Raw genomic sequence first — 20,592 nt, 5'->3', positions numbered from 1 at the left:
ATACTTTCAAAGCATAGTGTTGACTTATTCAAGTAGGTCAAGGTCTATCCTATTCACACCCTTATTTATATTTCTGTGAATTGTGTTACCTTCACTTTAAAAATGTGAGAGAGGTCAGTTCCATTAGGCAAATACCCTGCCACCTCTATTTTTTTCCCAACTCCTGTACTGTACCTACCAGACCACTCAAAACCTCCCCGAACCCGGAACACGCTCTCACACATGATTGTATTCCTTCTGCAGGGCTGGACTTCCCACCCTTCCTCCCCTTTCCTCATTTCTTAAGGCCCCCGTGGGGCATCTGTGTGAGGTCTTCCTTGAATGACATGCCCACGCCATGCCAGTCACAGCGTCCAGATGGACCTGTTACATCTGCTAAATGCATGTCCCTCTCTTCCAAAACACTTTTTAAATAACGTGCTTACGTGTTTAATAACCCAGGCCACTGTTCTAAACGGTTTGGATGATCTCCGCTCATCCTCACGTCCGTCATGTACGAGGTTTCACAAGGCATTCGTCTGACTCCAAATCCTACGCTCTTGACCTCCTTCCTGTACTATGAGGTATAGGGTTTGTCATCTAGTTTTTACGTCAACACTGTATAGTTAGTTTTATTATGAATATATTCTTTCATTCCATTTGCCAGTTATTGCTATCTTCTTAACTTTTTATTTATTTTCTTTTTCCATTACAGTTTACATTCATTCAATATCATTCTGTATTAGTTTCAGATGTAGGCATAGTGGTCAGACAATCATGTACTTTACACCAATACACTCCTGATTGCATGGTTCTAGTTTTTAAAATTCTGTATCAAGAAAGGAAGAGTAAGGCTCAGTCCACTAAAGTCCCTTTAACTAAATGTCTCTAGCTACCGCGGGGAACGATCTCACACAAGGGCCGCTGGTGTCCTACGCAGTGTGTCTCCCACTGCTAACATGTGTGGCCTGCTCTCCACTAAGCACTGCACCAGCAGGGGAGACTGATAAGACCCGGATCCTTCAACCATGAATATCGCAGTCGTGTTCATTTGTGTCCTACACTACAAGGCCCCTCACACTCTCCTGTCCAGAACCAAAGGACCCGACACCAACAATGCTGGAACCAGGCCACCAGGCAGAGGCCCTGTGCTCCCACTTGCTGTGATGGAATCGGGCGGCGAGACTCCGCCTGGAAACAACCATCTCAGCGCAGCGCCGCCGCCCTGGGCGCCACAGCACCTCGATTCTGGGTGTCTTGCAAAAAGCCCACTTATTTTTCCCTCCTCGATTTCTAACGCAGTTCAGACAAGGGGATAAGATGCCAAGGCAATAAGGACTCCTCTTCAGGAAGCCCTCTGTTTATTCCACAATCTCATCGTCTCTGCTCAAAAAGAACACCAGATGGGGAATAAATCTCACACATGCTTCATGACTCCCCAAAAGCCCGAACATCACCCCCTCTGAGAAAAGACATTAGTTTACCCCATGTTGTCAGGAAGAGCATCCAAGACCGAAACGCAGAATAAGCCCGAATATATTCTGTACTTGCCATGTCAAGCGTGCGGATGTGGTCAAAATCAGACCGTGGCTTTCATTTCTGGGCCTTGTTTTTCTGAGTTTGCACCTGCCCAGTGACTGTATTCCAGAGACAGAAAGCACCTTCCTACTGAAACAGCTAACTGGAGCAAAAACAAGTGCGCTGGAGAGAAGGACGCAGCAGCAGGCTGCCCTGCGGCTGGCCCGGGCGAAAGGAGGAACTACACCTGAAATGCTGGCAAGGGAACACATGACAAGTGCTTCCGTCTGCCAGACTCATTAGGAACATCTTGAGAGAGCTTCCCTTGGAGGACATGGGTACCTGTTGCCCAAATACCAACTGCCAAGACACAGTGTTTACCTGTCTACGGGCACACGCAGCACCTCATTTGTGCATCCGTGGCCGGTGCCTGCAAGGTTGGGTCATGCAGGGCGAGTTGATAGATTTCTTTAGTGTTTCCTGAAAGGTTCTTTTATTTATTTATTTATTTATTTATTTATTTGGTAGTTTAAAAATATCAACATTTTATGTGAATAATCATAACCCTAGATTTCAATTAATTTTATTTTCTGATACATCTTTATTGTTGAAAGGATTACAGATGTCCCTCCCCCCATTGCCATCCCCCTCCCTCCTCCTCCCACCACTTTAACCACCCTGTTGTCTGTGCCCATTGGTTATACATATATGCATAGACATTTATCCCTTTGGTTTATCCCTTCCTGCCCCCCACAACCCCCTTTCCTCTGAGGTTTGTCAGTCTGTTCCCTACTTCTATGTCTCTGGATCTATTTTGTTTGACAGCTTATTTTGTTCATTATATACCACAAACAAGTGAGATCATGTGGTACTTGTCTTTCTCTGACTGGCTTATTTCACAAGCATAATGCTTTCCAGGTCCCTCCATGTCGTCTCAAAGGGTAAGAGCTCTTTCTTTCTCTTTCTCTCTTTCTCTCTTTCTCTCTTTCTCTCTTTCTTTCTTTCTCTCTCTCTCTCTCTCTCTCTCTCTCTCTCTCTCTCTCTCTCTTTCTTTCTTTTTTGTTTTGTCGTAGGTGCCCCTAGCAGGAACTGAACCCGGGACTCTCTGGTCCGCAGGTGGACGCTCAACCGCTGAGCCAAATTGGCCAGGGTGAGCTTTTTCTTTCTTACAGCTGCATAGTATTCCATTGTGTATATGTACCACAGCTTTTTTATCCACTCATATATTGATAGACACTTGAGCTGTTTCCAGATTTTAGCAATTGTAAATAGTGCTGCTATGAACATAGGGGTGCATATATTCTTTCTGATTGGCATTTCAGGCTTCTTAGGATATATTTCTAGTAGTGGTATCACTGTGTCAGATGGCAGTTCTATTTTTAACTTTTTGAGGAAACACCACACAGTCTTCCATAGTGGCTACACGAGTCTGCATTCCCACCAGCAGTGTGCTAGAGTTCCCCTTTCTCCACACCCTTGCCAGCACTTACTGTTCTAAAAGGTTCTTTTAGGCAGTTTAATTAGGGAAGATGGGCTTTAACTCCTTCTCACCTATTTTCATGTACATCACCATGTGCCCCAGAGCTTCTGCACTGGGGAGCGGGGTACATGTTGAGACCACATTATCCTAGTCACAGGTGCACTCCAAAGTTCCATGAATTACAGAAGGACAGAAAATAGAAGGTCCCTCAAAGCTAAAGCCCAACTTCTATTGCAGCTGTGTCCCATATTCATTCATTCAATATTTATCGACAGGATGCAGATCCAGCAAAAGAATCCCTCTTCTACTTTGGGAAGGATAACATGAAATCAAGAAAAAACGCTGTCTCTATTTGTATTGCCACTTATTCTTTCTTAACTCACTTTCGTGAAAGACCAGAGACATCTCCTTCTATTGAATACAAACACGGGTAGCTGGGATTTCACGGAAAACGCACCTCTGACTTATCACACTGCACCAGCCCCTCTCAGTTGAGAATTCTGCTGACACCTCGGTCCATTTGTTTTCCTGTGCCTGTGGACATTTTTCACGGATGTTTACCAGAAGCCTAAGGGGAAAACAGCTTCGGCTTTTGCCAGATGTCTCAGTGAGATGCTGCATAACTCAGATCATTGTGACCACATATGGGATACAATCTTGAGATGTACCTTGTTTGCCAAGGCTTGGAAAAACATCCCCTGGAGGCACACATGAAAAGAGAAGCTGGGCAGAGAGCAGCGGGGATCGGAGGACGGTGGGACTGGAATGAGAGTCAAGGACTGGGGAGAGCAGCCAGCAGCCCTGGCGAGAACATGCCCCACGTTTGAACTCTTCATAGTATCAGTGTTTTTATTTTTACAAAAACTTTTTTAAAAGGTACACTTTGAATGAAACTTATTTTTTAACGTAGAAATAAGAAAGACATTGCTGTGGTGATTTAACAGGTCAGGAGCCAGTGGAGGACACTCCATCTATACTCTTCTTATGTCATGGGTTATGACGCCTGGTCCTGAGTTACTACCATCAGCATTTTCACTCACTCAGTTGAAAACTGTACTTTTGTAATTTCTGCTGGTTTTGAGATTGCCTCATAATTAAAATGGCCAAATATTCAGACACTTTTGGGATTTCATGACCTGATCAAGGTCATGAACCTCTCAGCTTCATCTATTGAAAAAAAGCATTAAGGCGACTCATCAAGTTAGACGTAAAGTAAGCAGAAACCACTTGCTTGGCTCAAACAAGCATATTTTTCTATTTGCCCTCTTAGACTTGGAGTTTTCTTAAACATTATTAACATTTGTGTTAAGCTTCTGAGTCTTAAGAAATACTTATTCGCCCTGGCCGGTTTGGCTCAGCGGTTAGAGTGTCGGCCTGCGGTCCCGAGAGACCCGGGTTCGATTCCCGCTAAGGGCGCGTACCTCGGTTGCAGTTTGTCCCCGGCCCTGGTCGGTTGTGCGGGTGGCAGCCACTCGATGTGTCCCTTCACGTCGATGTTTCTCTCTCTCTCTCTCTGTTCCTCTCTCTCCCTCCCACTCTACCTGAACAAAGGATGGAAAGGTGTCCTTGGGTGAGGGAAAAAAATAAAAATAAAATAAGAAATACTTATTCATTCCTAGAAGGCTCCAGCTATAGGCGCCCTCTCCACACAAATGCGTCTTTGTAGATTTAGTATCCCTTCGTAAGAGGCATCTAGTGCTACCGTTTTCTTTTTCCTATCCAGTTTCTGACCCTCGGAAACCATTAATGGGCCTGTATCCTACAGAAAACCAGGGCATCTCCCTGGCCCAGGCAAATAATAATTAGAACGGCAAATACCCAGTTGCACTGATGAGAACATTAGTATCAGTCCTAAGTCATGGACTCTCAACCTGGTTACCATTCAACATGAATGAAATCTTAATTATGTAACTAGTATTATTAATAAGTTTTTTTCTATAATATTGTGGAAGCTTCTTCACAGTCTGAAAAATGCCAATACTGTTTGGTCAAAAAAGTGAACTGTGTGTGAGTAATTTGCAACCTAACTCCGAGGCAAAATTCTCTGATTCTTGATATTTACATTCCAGTTGGAGAGACAGGAACTAAATGATATAAACATGGCAAATCCATAGTACATAAGTGGTAAGTGCTAAGGAAAAATAAAGCAGGGAGATGTAATAAAAAGAATGAATACGTAAAATTGTAGATAGGGTGGCCAGGGAAAGCCTCGCTGAGATCACAACTTGCAAATAAGTATCAGAGACTGTAAGAAAACTAACCCCACAGATATCTGGGGAAAGAGCTTTCCAGGCAGAGGAGCAGCCAGTGCAAAGGCCCTGAGGCAATTTGCCCAGCACATTTGAGAATCAGTGAGGAAGCCAATGTGCCTAAAATGAAGTGAAAGAGGGGAAGTATAACGAGATGTGAAATTTTTAAAAACGTATTAAGGAGTAACTCCTAAAAGGCCTTGCAACCCAGAGTTAGCATTGGGCTTTTAGTCTGAGTGAGATGTGACTACCATTAGGAAGTTTCTGAAAAAGAAGTGAAGGACATGATCTGATTTATATTCAGATATCATCATCATCATCTTTACTCTTTTTCAGAAAGACTTTAACAGAACGGATTGAGCACGTGTTACTGGAAAGGTTTGTGGGCATACGATTTTGTTTTGGACAACACTTGTTTTTGGACACGAGTTAAAAATTCACCCACAGCTACCCTTAAGCTATGGCTGCCCCTGGCAGCCTCTGGGTGTGAGCTAGGAATAACATCTAATTTTAGAGCACAAAGCAATTCCCCAGGGAAATCAGCAAACCTGGATACTTCGATCTCTAGAGAAAAAACTTGCAGAGCAAATATAAAGTATAATAATACGGCATCATGTATTTTAAAAAATAAAATATCTCCAACTCTTAAGTTAGTGTAGCTGCATCACCACTAAAAAATGGGCAGAAATGGGGAGGCATGTTGGCTGGGAACATCAGCACACTCAGCACGGGACTGGCTGGGAACACAAGTATTTGAGTCACATTAGGTGAACAACTTTTAACAGCAGGATGTAGTACTAAGGTTCCCAAAGCAAACAGCTTTCATTTCTATCACATATCCAAAAATCGATCTTAATTCTTTCATACTGTGTTCATTAGCTTTCATACAAACACAGTTAACCCATAAGTGTATTACTGTATATTCCTGAAAACTGAGTATCCTTTAAATACTTACAAAATAACACCTTTCCTTTTTTTTCCCTTGAATGTGTGCTTGAGACAGTCTTTAGATTTTATGTGTTTGACACATATTAAAACTGCAGTTATGTCATCAATTTTTGAGAAGGATGTCTAGAAGAGACAGTGAATATGAGTATCATGTAAAGCCCAACTACACAGCTCAATTCGCACACTGGAGTTGAAATGACCACCGCAAACCACTAGATGGCACTTCATATCAAAGACTGCGGCAAACCTCTTGCTTTTGGAGTGTCCTTGCCCCTGCACTGCCTACTCAGAACTGCCATTGGGTCCTTTCCCAGTGAACCGCCCAAGAGACTGAGAGAGCATCTATCACGTGCAAGGTTCTTTCTCTTACAGGACTATTTGTTCGAAGCCACAGTGGGTCATTCGGTTACCATCTAAATTAGTCCACTTTTATAAGACTAATCAGGTGACTTGCTGGACCTCAGGAAATGTACACAAATGGCACTTTGTAAAAAGAATCCTTAAGAGTCAAAGGGAACTGGGATCTCTTTAGGGCAAACCTGTTGCCCTATCATATTTTTTTTCTTGTTCTAATTGGCTATTCCATGTTCTAAATTTCGGAATAAGCAACAAAAGATTCACTGCGTGGCATGTGTAACACGGAGACATCTACCATTTGACTCTGAAGCCATTCGATGAGTGTTTCTGCGGTTGAGTCTGGGATCTGACATCTCAGGCCTTCCTTCTCGTCTGTTTCCATCATCTCCAGCAGGCCACGCAGGTCTTCCACCAGGTGCAGCGCCCGCAAGCTTCCCATGAACGGGGACGTGGGGGACTGGCAATCAAAAATCCCATTGGAATACTCCAGGGCCTTAGAACCTAGGTTAGGAAAAGGAAAAACCACAGAGAAAACAACAGGTTTATATTAGATACACACCAAAGCCGAAGGTGACAAGCAAGTCCCGGCACAGTGACGAACAACTGAAACAAGAAACAGGGAAATGAAAATTCGATCGTGTCTTCAAGGCATAGTTATTAGATGCAAAATAACCCCATATAACTGATGGTAAGTATCAATGGTCAAAACCTCACAGGCGATCCGCCAACTGTGTGGTACAGTAAGAGTCTGGTGGGCTTTGGTGTGAGATGTGCTCACTTCACAGACTCAGGCAAGAAGGTAGTGGATAGTTCAGGTGGAGTGACGTATTAAAAAAAAACACTCACATTTAAGGGACCATAAAGTCTTTAGCTTTCCTATAAATAAGTTACACTTTGAGGTGGAAATTGCATAGCATAATTTCAAGGGTAAGAGGGCCAGCTCCTAGGTAACATGCTAGAATTTTATCTCTGAAGAAGTGCAATGAATGATATGTGTACATTTGTATGTGGATGTGTGGGGGAGTTGTATGAACATCTCCACCTAGCATCAAATGCTCTTGCTATTACCTTTATTTATTTAATTTTTTTCCCTTTATTGATTTTAGAGAGAGAGGGAAAGAGAGATAGAAGCATCGATGAGAGAGAACATCAGCTGGCTGCCTCTTGCATGCTCCCCACTGGGGATGGGCCCACAACCTGGGCATGTGTCCTGACCGGGAATTGAACCAGCAACCTCTTGGTGCATGGGTCGACGCTCAACCACTGAGCCACACCGGCCAGACTCTTGCTATTAGCTTTAAAAAATAGTCTTACAGCCATTTTTGTTTTTCATTACCTATAAGAGAAAACATTCCACTCCTCAAATCCACACAACTGCCCCACAGCCCATTCCGAAAGCACTTGGATATACCTCTTCATCAATTTGATTTTTATTTTCTAGTCTGTTAAATATACATACTGTCAAATATAAATACTAACTTTATACTTAAATATCAATAATTATTATATTTAGGCTATCATCTCATAAGTCTGAAGGTCTTACAACTTGATGAGACCTGTGAACCAACATGCTAGTGGCCTCTCCAGTTGGCCATCTGGCTCGGTCAATTCCAACAAGGGGCGTCTTTCTGCTAGTCCAGCCCACAGAGCCTCCTAATACGGGACCAGATGATCTGCCGAACTCGAATGACGGTTACTACAGATAAGCTAGGCTCAGTGCTAAATGCTTCACATAACCCTCCCTACCCGTCCCCTCAGGAACCCTGTAAAGCTGAGATGAGCACTCAGGAAACGTAAGTGGAGGAGGGTATGTCAGGGGAAGGGAGGCACAGAAGAGCATTAAAAAGCAGCCAAGCTCTAATGTTCTTTTCCAGCAGTTTTAAGCATTAGAATCACCTGATATTATTAAAAATACATGAGCCCATGACAACTCTCTAATCCAGTGGTTCTCAACCTTCCTAACGCTGAGACCCTTTAATACAGTTAGTTCCTCATGTTGTGGTGACCTCCAACCATAAAATTATTTCTGTTGCTACTTCATAACTGTAATTTTGCTACTGTCATGTCTTAGGCATGACAGTAAAGGGTCATTCAACCCTCAAAGGGGTCACGACCCACAGGTTGAGAACTGCTGCATCTGTTACATCTTTTACAAAAAGAAAAGTTGGGCTAGGGGAGTATATTTAGAAAAATTCTCCAAATGTATGTAGTCATTTCCCCTCCTTTCCCTCTTACCTCGGATATTAATTTGAAAACAAATCCAGGTCCTTCCCACAAAGCTACTGCCTTTGTTTGAAGTGGGACCTAAGAAATCGTGAATTTCTATTTAATAACTTTTTTTTTAATCCTCACCCAAAGACATTTTTCTGTTTATCATCAGATAGAGTGGGAAGGAAGAAGAGGGAGAGGGGAGAGAGAAACATCGATGTGAGAGAGACACACTGACTGGCTGCCTCCCGCACAACCCCAACCAGAGCCAGGAACCGAACTGCAACCGAGGTGCGTGCCCTTGACCGGAATCGAGCCTGCGACTCTTTGGTCTGTGGGCAGACACTCTAACCGCTGGGCCAGCCTGGGTTCTATATAATAACTTTCACGTTGATCCTAAAGCCCTGCTGGAGCTAAGGGACAAGCACACTGATCTGGTGGGATATATAAAATACAAATCCCGCAACTGCTGCTCCAGAAATGTCCCTTTTCTCACCTAGACTTTCACCACGAGTGTAAGGTTATGACCTCTGGTAACAGCCTAGAATTGTCCTAGTTACATTTTCTGAAATTCTGAGCAAATCCAGTCTCTATCCTTCAACTACTGGAAAGCATACATCACACCCTGAGCAACAATACACTTTCTAGATTAAACGTAACAAATTCCCTATCAGATATGGCTATTAAAGCTTCACCTTCATGCTAGCCTCCTCTAGATAAGTTTTAGTTTGCCAATGCTCCTGTAAAAATGATATTCCAAGAACTGAATACAGTACTCTATAGTATGGTCTAACCTGCAAAGGAGGTCACAAAGTATATCAAAGAAGGTCAAACCATGACATGCTATGTCGCTTAAGAGAAGAACTTTCTGAAAAGGAAGACACCTTTGATTTCTACAAACCACCAAAACAGAGTAGGGTCAAGTTTACGATCAGAAAAGACAAGCATCTGGGGAAACCTCAAATCCAGGAACAGTAGAGGCCAACTGTATCCTGACCCTGACCACCAGGTGTGCGTATGACCATCTCACCCAGTAGCCCATTCAACCTTCTCCTCATTGTAATGGGTTCCCAAATACATAAGAGTACTTCTCCTGAGACAAAATACAAAATGTGACATGAGACCTCAGGTAGCCACTGCACCTGAGAAACTATAAGGGAGCACCTACTATAGTATGGTCTAATCTATACTATTAGATGTAATTTTTATATAAAAATTACAGCTAAATTACAGAACAATCAGCCACTTGAAAACTAGCTACACAGCAGTCCTACCACTAAGGATATGAAGAAGCAGCACGTCGAGACCGATAGAAGGGGCAGGGATGTGAAACAGGCCGGCCCCACATCCACACGTGGCAGATGAGAATCCGGAGGGATATCTCAGCTGCAGAGGGACCCCCTGAGGAGTGAGGGGTCTCAGCCCACACCAGGCTTCCCAGCATGAAACACCAGTTCTGGGAAGAGGAGTCCCGTAACAGCTGGCTGTGAAAATCAGCGGGGATCCATCTGTTGGGTGGAGATGGAAGGCTGCTGGAAACCCAGGCTTCCTTTCAAAGGGCCCATGCAAACAATTCTTGCTGGCAGGCACTCACCTCGGGATCCAGTGGAGACAGCAGCTCCGGGGGTGCCGAGACATACGGGGAGAAACTGAGTTGTGTGGCTTCAGGGTGAGGGCTAGAGGGACTGCGCCACTGTCCCTGGGTTGAGGCCTCCTCCCACAAGGCGAAATCTGAATCTGCGTTAACCTGGTGAAGCCCAATTTATCCACCCTGACAACTCCTGAGACCCTGCCCTGCCCAACTTGCACAAGGCCTGAGGCCCTTTAGGCAGCAGCCAGTCTGAGCCTGCATTGCAGTCTTTCTTTAAACATTCTCGAGGAGTTCCAGTCAAGCTCCGGGGTGCCGAGACATACAGGGAGAACCGAGCTCTGTGGCTTCAGGGGGAAGGCTAAAGGGACAGCTACCACTGTCCCTATGTTGAGCCCTCCCCACACCTTGGCCAAATCTGAATCTGTATTAGCCTGGTGAACTCCACCAGCTCCACTCTGACAACTTCCTAAGATGCCCCCCAACCTTCACCCCCACAAAGGTCCACAGGCCTCAGGGAGGTGGTAGCTAGCTCCAGTGTACCCTGAGACTTGTGCTGAGTGTCCTCAGGCTTAGCACTGGTACCAAATCTAAATCTGTATTAACCTGGAGAATACCACTCACCCTACCCTGGTGATTCCCTGAGACCCTGACTCACCAAATTCATGTATCACTGAAAGTTCTTTCAGCAGCTAAGCCTTAAAGGTAGTTGGCAGGCAGCAACAGGTCTCAGGGTGCCTTGGGCCTTTTGCTGACCTGCCCCAGGCCCGATACTGGTGGCAGCTAGCCTTGGTTCAGAGTGTGGCCTCTTACATGTGCATCCAGATCCAACACAGGCAGCTACCAACCACAGGTAGCCCCGGACAAGTTATAAGTAGCGTTAACATTGATCTACACTGGAGACCCTCACAAGAGGTTTCAGAACCAACACACCTAGTGGCTAGCATCAGATTACAACAGAGCACCACCCGACTAGCTGCCAAAGCGGCGTGTCCAAAGAGTAGTCTCAGCAAGCACCAGACACCACTGGGGCAAATCCTGCTCCTTGGGGCCAACCCTGCACAGCAGCTTGTACAATGTGTTCATGGCCAATCCTCACACCAGTCAACCAGGGAGTCAATTGCACCCACTCAAGTCCCAAGAGCAATCAAGCCTCAACTACAATAGGAAGGCACACAAGACCCACACCAGGGATGCTCCTGGGGCACTGGGATCAGGGAGACTGCACAACTGGGCCCCACAGAACACATACTGCATATGCCACCCTGCCAAGACTGGATGTACATAATACACAGAGACAAACACAGAAAGGCAGCCAGAATGGGAAGACTAAGAAACATGGCACAAATAAAAGAATAGGAGAAATCTCCACAAAAAGAACTAAACAAAATGGAGGCAAGCAATCTACCACATATGGAGTTTAAAACACTGGTTATAAGGATGCTCGAGGAACTTAAGTGAGAACTTCAACAAAGAGATAGTAAGCATGAAAAAGAATATAAACCGCATAAAAGAGAACCAGTCAGAAAATAAGAATACACTAGAAGGAATCAACAACAGATCAGATGAAGCAGAGGATCAAATCAGCAATTTAGAAGTCAAAGCAGCAGAACACATCCAATCAGAACAGGAAAAGGAGAAAAGAATTCTTAAAATAAAAATAGTTTAAGGCACCTCTGGGACAATGTCAAGCATAAAAACATTTGCGTCATAAGGGTGCCAGAAAGAAGATAGAGAGAGCAAAGGATTGAGAAACTATTTGAAAAAATGACTGAAAACTTCCCAAACTTAATAAAATAGACATATAGGTCAAGGAAGCGCAGAGAGTCCTAAACGAGATGAATGCAAAGAGGCACATACCAAGACACATTATAATTAAAATGGCAAAGGTTAAGACAAAGACAATCCTAAAAGTAACAAAGGAAAGACAGTTACCATAAGACTGTCAGACAATTTCTCAACAAAAATATGGTATGCCAGAAGTGGTTGGCTAGAAATATTCAAAGTGATGAAAAGCAAGGGCCTACAATCAGACTACTCTACCCAGCAAGATTATCATTTTTAAAATTGAAGGAGAGATAAAGAGATTCCCAGACAAAAAAAAAGCTGAAGGAGTTCATCATCATGAAACCAGAATTATATGAAATGTTAAAGAGTCTTCTTTAAGAAGAAGAAGAAAAGATAAAAAAAAATATGAACAATAAAATGGCAATGAATACATATCTATCAACAATTGGTTCTAAAAAACAAAATTAACAAACAAACAGAACAGAAACAGACTCACAGATACAGAGAACATTTTGACAGTTGCCAGATGGGAAGGGGGATGGGGAAAGGGATGAAAAAGGTAAAGGGATTAAGAAATACAAATTGGCCCTGGCTAGTGGTTAGAGCGTCAGCCTGCAGACTGGGGAGTCCTGGGTTCGTTTCCCACTAAGGGCACTACCTTGGTTGCAGTTCATCTCTGGCCCCGGTTGGAGTTGCATGGGTGGCAACCAATTGATGTGTCTCTCTCACATCGATGCCTCTCTCTCTCTCTCTCTTTCTCTCTCTCTCTCTCTCTCTCTCTCTTCCTCTCTCTCTCTCCCTCCCTCCCACTCTGTCTGAAGATAAATATAAAAATATCCTCGGGTTAGGATTAAAAATAAAAATAATATTGTAATAACTACGTATGGCACCAGGTGGTTACTAGAATTATTGGGGGATCACTTTATAAATTATATAATTGTCTCACCACTAGGCTATGCACCTGAAACTAATAAAAAAAAAAATAATGTTGAATGTTAACTGTAATTAAAATTTTCTTACAAAAGGAAAATTCTGGAAGAAAATGGAAAAGAAGGGAAAGGATGAAACCATGGGGAATCTAAAGGCATTGGAGAGAGCCAATACGTGAAGAGAGTGGAAAGATAATAAAACAGTTGAAATGAAAAAGCCAAGGGAGCAGAATAAATGGCACAATTCCACATTTTGGAGGATGCATATTACCTGCTATAATGCCATCCATCTGCTCCAACGCCGCAGCCAACATGTCACTCGCATCGCTCATCATTTTGTTATTTGTCAAGGGCAAATTCCAACCTAGGTCTGAAAAAATAATGATGTGATCATTACATCCTTTCAATGACGCATGCTTCCTGCCAGGTTTGATCATTCAACTTCGAATTATAACTCCACCTAGCAGGCAAATATGGAGAATTTCTGAAGTGGTAGAGCTGAATTAACTGAACCATTTAACAAGCTGCAGCCAATCATCACTAACTGTACTGCAAGACCACATGCTCTACCTGTGTCAGTTAATAAACAAGTAAGATTCAGTTCTTGCCCGCAAGGTGTTTAACATCCAGTATTATGCTTTCCATGTTACACTCTACAGCTCTAGGTCTCGGTGAGGGGAATCAGGGTGGCTGTGGAACCTTGCTGGGGCCCCGAGGAATGCTGGGTAGATAAGCCCTTTCTCCCTCCCTGTTCCAGCCCCACCTGATCTCTACTCTCTTAATTTTGCCCCTTTTTTTCTGTATAAGGAGTACCATAAGACTTGTCTGAGGAAATAGTTCTCATTGTGTGCGTATATCCTAAACACACAAGTCTGCTGCTATTTTTTAATGTAACAATAGCTCCCATGCATTGTCTACAGTGGTCCCTATAGATTTACATAAATTACCCATAATCCTTAATCATGACAACAATCCTACAAAACGGGTAAATTCATTTCCATTTTATAAATAAAATAAAAAATATTTGTTGATTTTTGGAAGGAATCATGCCAAGATACAGCAAAGACCAGTTTTTAACCTAGGTCTGATTTCCACTACAATACTGAATTTGCTTATCTGACTCTATCTGAAAGATAAGTTTATGCTGAAATTGTCACAATCTACTCACTCTTTTACCTATTAAAAAAAAAGACTGAAATTAGCCTTGCAAGAAATGTAGTCATAGCAGGAAAAAGTCAAGTTATGTGACTTTCAATATTAATGAATTTCAGGTACCAGACTAAGTACCTATACAAATTCTCCTAACAGGCCTAAATAAGGCTCTTGAAACTTTGCAGATATGTGGTGTAACAAACACCTGGGAAATAAAGGATACGCTGTTTAACAGAAACCTTTGCCCTTTGTTTCCAAGCAACCAGATATCAATTACGACTTTATTTTTACAAATATATTTACAGTTCTGATAAAGAGCTTGTTGGATAAGTTCTTTATGTACATTCATTTTAAAAATATGCAATTTAATCATTGTGAAATATTGCTTTGATTTTATAGTTAAAAAAATTTTTTTTTCTTTATTGATTTTAGAGAGAGAGGAAGGAAGAGGGAGAGAGAGATAGAAACATCAATGTTCTCACATTGATTGGCCGCCTCCTGCATGCCCCCCACTGGAAATTTGGCCCACAACCTGGGCATGTGCTCTAACTGGGAATTGAACCAGCGACCTCTTGGTGCATGGGTTGACACTCAACCCCTGAGCCACACCAGCTGGGCCAATTTTATAGTTTTTATAGATCTCATCTAAGAACTTCCACCTCAGAGGGTATAAAATATCACTACCATGTTACGTGGAATATTATAGCACAAAATACCCAAGGCGTGCATTAACAGTTACCCAGAAATCAGGGGGTTAACACGCCAGGTTATGAAGCTAGGTGGTTCTCAAACACGTACTTGCACATTTAATAATCACACTTCAGGCTGGAAAACTTAAAACGTGAAAACTGAGAACATAAAGGATCAAGCCAAACAGCCTTCAGTCCTTTACTTCCATATAATTAAGTGGCTTGCATTCCCTTTCATTTTAAAAGTTACACTTCAAAGTGCTCTAGACACTATGAGATATATATATATAAAGGGACACATGTCAGGCTCAGCTGTAAACATGGGAAATGCTAATAAAAAAAAAAAAGTAATGCTCACATTGAAAAAACTCTCACGGCCTCACCAAATCAGAAAAACAGATATTCATCTTTGTTAGCAACTATATTTTGTGTAAAGCATGAACATTTCCAAGTATGACAGGTAGTTATCTACTTCTTTTCTGTTCTGTTCAGAGCCTTTCAAATGCTATGACATGGAGGCCTGAGAATCCAGGCCAGCCCTGGCCAGTTTGGCTCAGCGGTTAGAGCGTCAGCCTGCGGTCCAGAGAGACCCGGGTTCGGTTCCCGCTAAGGGCATGTACCTTAGTTGCAGTTTGTCCCCAGCCCTGGTTGGGTTGTGTGGGTGGCAGCCACTTGATGTGTCTCTTTCACGTCGATGTTTCTCTCTCTCTCTCTCTCTTCCTCTCTCTCTCTCCTACTCTATCTGAACAAAAAATGGAAAAATGTCCTCGGGTGAGGATAAAAAAAAAAAGAAAGAATCCAGGCCATGCTTTTCAAAGTGGTGAAGACCAATTAAAAAAACAAAAAAAAACAAACTCCAATTCTTTAGAGACCAATCCTTTGTTTAATATCATAAAACTATGATGATAATATTTATCTGTTAAAAAAAACATATAAGTGTTTCTCTTGATCTCTCTGCTTATCACATAACACCCCCTACATGTAACAGTAATAAGAGGACAGACAGTAAACACAATAAGTATGTAGATAATATGGAAAAGGTAGTAGGTGCTAAGGGCTAACAATGGAGCAGGTAAGGGAGTCAGGAGTATGGAGGGCTTTGCAAATTAATAGGGTGGTCAAGGAGAATGACAGATTCAAAGGTCAAAGATCTCTTTAATAAATTAAAGTAGTTAAGGTATAGGTAGGTGGTCAAGTTCAGTGGTGCTCCAAATACAGAATTCCTACAAATCAATAAAAATGGAAGGGGTGGTAGCATTAACAGACCTTTAACACTTTTAACTAATAAAAATACAAAGAGGTGCTTAATGTACCAAGAAATTTAAGACAATGTGATACCATTTTATATCTCATCAGTTGGCAAAAAAAAAAAATTAACATTATTAGGTATTAGGAGAAAATGTGGATTCACAGAATCTCTTCGAGAATGGTAGTGGGAATGCAAAATGGGCTAAAATTAAACATTTACATTCATTTTCAATCTAGCAACAACAAGGTACATAACTAGGAACAACACACAAATGTTCAAAGTAGGACTCTTCACAAGGACAAAAGTGCGGGAACAGCCCAAATGTCTATCAACACAAGAAGAGATGAATAAACTGGTGTACTCACAAAATGGAGTTACATATAGTTGTCAAAAATAAAGCAACATATGTATAGTATGGATAAATCTATGTAATATAATAGCAAATAAAAAAAAAAGTAAGTCTCTGGTAAATTCAGCAAGACTTTTTATAAAGTTCAAAATAATTAAATACTAATATATATATGAAACACATATAGCCTCAATATAAGTATACACAAAGAAAAAACGGGAATGATAAGATGAAATTCAGAATGATGGCTACCTCAAGCCAGGGACATAGGAGAACAGACTGAAAAGGTAAATGAAGGTTCTTGTCAAGTTTTCCAGTTAGGTATTAAAAAATGACAAAACGGGAATTCCACTTTTGATAATAGTGGAATAGATTTTATTGGACAAACGGTCCCACAAAGAGCAATACAAAACACTGGGTAAAATATAAAAACAATTTTGAAGACATTAAAGAGCCACCAAAAGCAGATAGGAACTGGAGGCAATTCAGCTCTTGAGTCAAGGGAACCATATGAGTGAGACTCACACTCACACATCTTTGCACCTGTGGGCACTTCTCAGGCCATGTGATGCAGAGTGGCTAGGCCTCATGAAGGAAATCATCGTCTTATTGGTTCAAATGATAGAAAGGGGTAAAGTTCTTACATTACATACAAAGATGTTTAGTACTAATTCATGGTAGACTGGGGTAAATTAAGAATATACAATGTAATCCATTAAACCTATGAAATAAAAAGGTATAAGTAAAATGCCAATTAGATTGATAAAATAGAATACTAATAAAATCCTCAACTGAGGCCTGGCAGGTGTGGCACAGCTGGATGGAGCATCAGCCCACACACCAAAGGGTTTCGGGTTTGATGGTTGGGGCACATGCCTGGGTTTCGGGTTCCAACTCCAGCTGGGGAGTGTGTAGGAGGCAACTGACCGATGTTTCTTGCACATCGATCTCTCTCTCTCTCTCTCTCTCTCTCTCTCAAATCAGTAAACATATCCTTGAGTGAGGATAAAAAGAAAATCCTCAACTGATCCAACAGAAGGCAATAAAGGTGGAACAATGGACAGGTGGGAGAAATGAAAATCAAATGGCAAAGTGGTAGATTTAAACTCAATCATAGCTCTGGCTGGATGGCTCAGTCTGTTGGAGCATCATCCCATGCACCAAAAAGTTGTGGGTTCAATTCCTGGTCAGGGCACATACCAAGGCTGCAGGTTCAATCCCCATTTGAGGGGTGTACAGGAGGCAACTGATCAATGCTTGTCTCTCACCTCCCCCCTTCTTCTTCCTCTAAAAAAATCAATGAAAGCATATCCTTGGGTGAGAACTAAAAACAAATAAGTAAAAAATGCAATCACTTATCCATACAATGGAACATTTTTCAGCCAAAATTAATGAACCTTAACGTAAACTATAGACTTTGGTTGATAATGATGTGTCAGTGTTGGTTTGTTGATGGTAACAATTTGGCATCACACTGTACCTTACTGGCATGGGGTGTGTGGGATGAGAGGGAGGCTGTGGTTGAGGAAAAGGAGTAAGTGGGAACTCTGGATTTCCCATTCAATTTTGCTGTGATCCTATAAAATTGCTCTTTAAAAAAGTGTGTGTGTGTGGGGGGGGGGAGTATTGGTAGATTAACATGGATAAAACTTGAAAATATTAAGTAAAAGAAACCAGTTTAAAAAGATTGTATTATATGATTCCATTTATGTGAAATATCCAAAACAAGGAATTCTATAGAGACAGAAAACAAATGACTGGTTTCCTAGGGCTGGTGTGGGGAAGAGAGTTGGGGCAAATAAGTGGGTGATAGCTAAAGCATACAGGATTACATATATATATATATATATATATACACATATATATATATAATTTTTTTTTAGATTTTTTATTGATTTCTAGAGAGAGGAAGGGAGAGAGACAGAGAGAGAGAGAGAAAAAAAATCAATGTTAGACTAAACATCGATTGCTTGCCTCCTGCACCCCCCCTCCCCCCCGAGGAACAAGCCCACATGTGAGCATGTGTCCCAACCTGTAATCAAACCAGCAACCTTTTGGTGCACAGGATGATGCCCAACCAACTGAGCCATGCCAGCCAGGGCCAGGATTACTTTTTAGGGTGGTGAAAATGTTCTATAAATTGACAGTGGTGATGGTTGCACATATCCATGAACATAATAAAAACCAGTGAATTATACACTTTAAATGGGAGAACTATATGGCATATGAGCTATATCTCAATTAAGCTGTTAAGAAAAAGACAAAAAACTCAATCAGATATATAATTACATTAAATATAAATAGAATAAACACTATTAAAAATCAAACTGGTTTAAGAAAAAATACAGATCTAATATATGCCATTAATACAGAAATATAAAGTGAGCCCTGGGTGGTGTGGCTTAGTTGGTTGGGGCATCATCTCATACACTGAAAGTTGGTGGGTTCAATCCCCAGTCTGGGTGCGTTTGGAAGGCAATGGATCAATGTTTCTCTCTCACATTACGTTTCTCTTTCCCTTCCTCTCTCTAACATCAATAATAATAATACAAATATAATCACCATCCTCAATATATATATAAAATGATGCACCACGCACACAGTAAACCTAGGAAAGCAGGAGTGGCTACATTAATGTAAGAAAAATGGCTCCTAATCAAGAAGTATTACTGGAAAGAGAGATCTTTTATAATGATAAGAATCAATTCACCAGGAAGTCATAACAATTACAAGTTTTTTTACAACTAAAATCAGAGCTTCCAAATACATGAGGCAATAAACAGTGCAACTGAGGGAGAATTACACAAATTAAATCCACTGATATTTAATGGAATTGTTGATATGGTTAGATTTAAGTTCACTCTCCCGCTGTTTTTTTCTGTTTGTCTCATCTGCCATTTGTTCCTCCTTTTCAACCTTCTTTTACAATGGCAGACAAGGTAGGGAAAAAATCCAGTAATAATATAGATTTGAACAATACATCAACCATCTTGACCTAATTCCATTTATAAAACAAAACACTTAAATGCAGAATATGCATTATTTTCAGGTCCACATACTATATTCACCATGATAGGCCATGTATACAAGGCCACAAAATAAGTCTCAGTAAATTCCAACTGGGCTTTAAGGGACCACAAAGAGGAGTAAGAACAGAAGCCTGAAGTGGTCAAGTACTAACACTAAGTATAGAATTTCCATGTATATTAAAATTCTGACTTGTCAATGGCCTGAGGTATTTTAGAGGCAGCCTAATTGAGTGAGCATCTGTGTTGCTGAATTATGCCAATTGCCAGAGATGGGTCAAAGTATTTTCAAAAATAGAAAGGCTAAAAAAAAGGCTTCAGAAAAACCCCATGCTCCTAAAAGATTTTCTTGTATCCTCAAAAACACTTCTGAGAGGAAGATTCCCCTGGGTGTTCTCACATACTTAATGCAATTGAATGTTATTCCAATACAATGAAATATTACTCACAATAAAAAAGATTGAACTGTTGATACATGCAACATTATGTTGAGCAAAAGAAGCCAGACATAAATGACTATGTACTGTCTGATTCCTTTTATATGAAATTCAATAACAGGCAATCTACGGTGATAGAAAATAGAACAACAGTTATTTGTAGGAAATGATAAATGATGAAAGGAGTTACTGGGGAACTACTGTTTAATATGTTAATTGAGGTGTTGATTACACAAGTTTATACATTTGTCAAAGCTCATCAAACTATATACATTTAAGATGTGTGCATTTCAATGTATGTAAATTTCATCTCAAACTTTAAAAACTAGGCCTGAAGATGATTGTTAAAATTAAAAATGAATTGTATTTTTTTAAATCAACTAATTCAGTAGATGAATTAATATTAGGCGGAAGTACATGGATTTATAGTGATAATACATCACAAATCAAGGATAAGGAAAAACCCAATTACACATGTGAGGTCCAAAATGAAAGACTAAGAATATCCAGGTCCCTTTGTTCTAATTCTTAGTTTACCCAGAAATTTTCTGATTATAATCTGGTCTTTTGGGTAGACAAAACCATTTAGAAAATTAAAACTTCATCCAATGATCCTCACATAAAAGCAAATTGATCTCTGGATGCT

The 20,592-nt window shown here is 41.2% G+C and overlaps 1 protein-coding gene across 5 annotated transcripts in view; it reads right to left on the bottom strand.

Annotated features, from left to right (window-relative positions):
* PPFIBP1 (PPFIA binding protein 1) overlaps window positions 1-20,592 on the bottom strand; it is a 166,474-nt gene that overhangs the window by 48,931 nt on the left and 96,951 nt on the right. For all 5 annotated transcript variants that reach the window (XM_036252628.1, XM_036252624.1, XM_036252627.1 and 2 more), the window contains exons 3-4: window positions 13,316-13,414; window positions 6,827-7,032 (exon numbers count right to left, since the gene is read on the bottom strand). In XM_036252628.1, coding sequence (XP_036108521.1) covers window positions 6,827-7,032; window positions 13,316-13,379 — 270 coding nt within the window. In that variant the 5' untranslated portion in view covers window positions 13,380-13,414. The remainder of the gene's footprint in view (window positions 1-6,826; window positions 7,033-13,315; window positions 13,415-20,592) is intronic.

This window comes from Molossus molossus, unplaced genomic scaffold (assembly GCF_014108415.1).
Source record: "Molossus molossus isolate mMolMol1 unplaced genomic scaffold, mMolMol1.p scaffold_m16_p_10, whole genome shotgun sequence".
Classification (NCBI taxonomy): Eukaryota; Metazoa; Chordata; class Mammalia; order Chiroptera; family Molossidae; genus Molossus; species Molossus molossus.
Note: the sequence above shows the minus strand (reverse complement) of the source record. Positions and strands in the feature narration are given on the sequence as shown.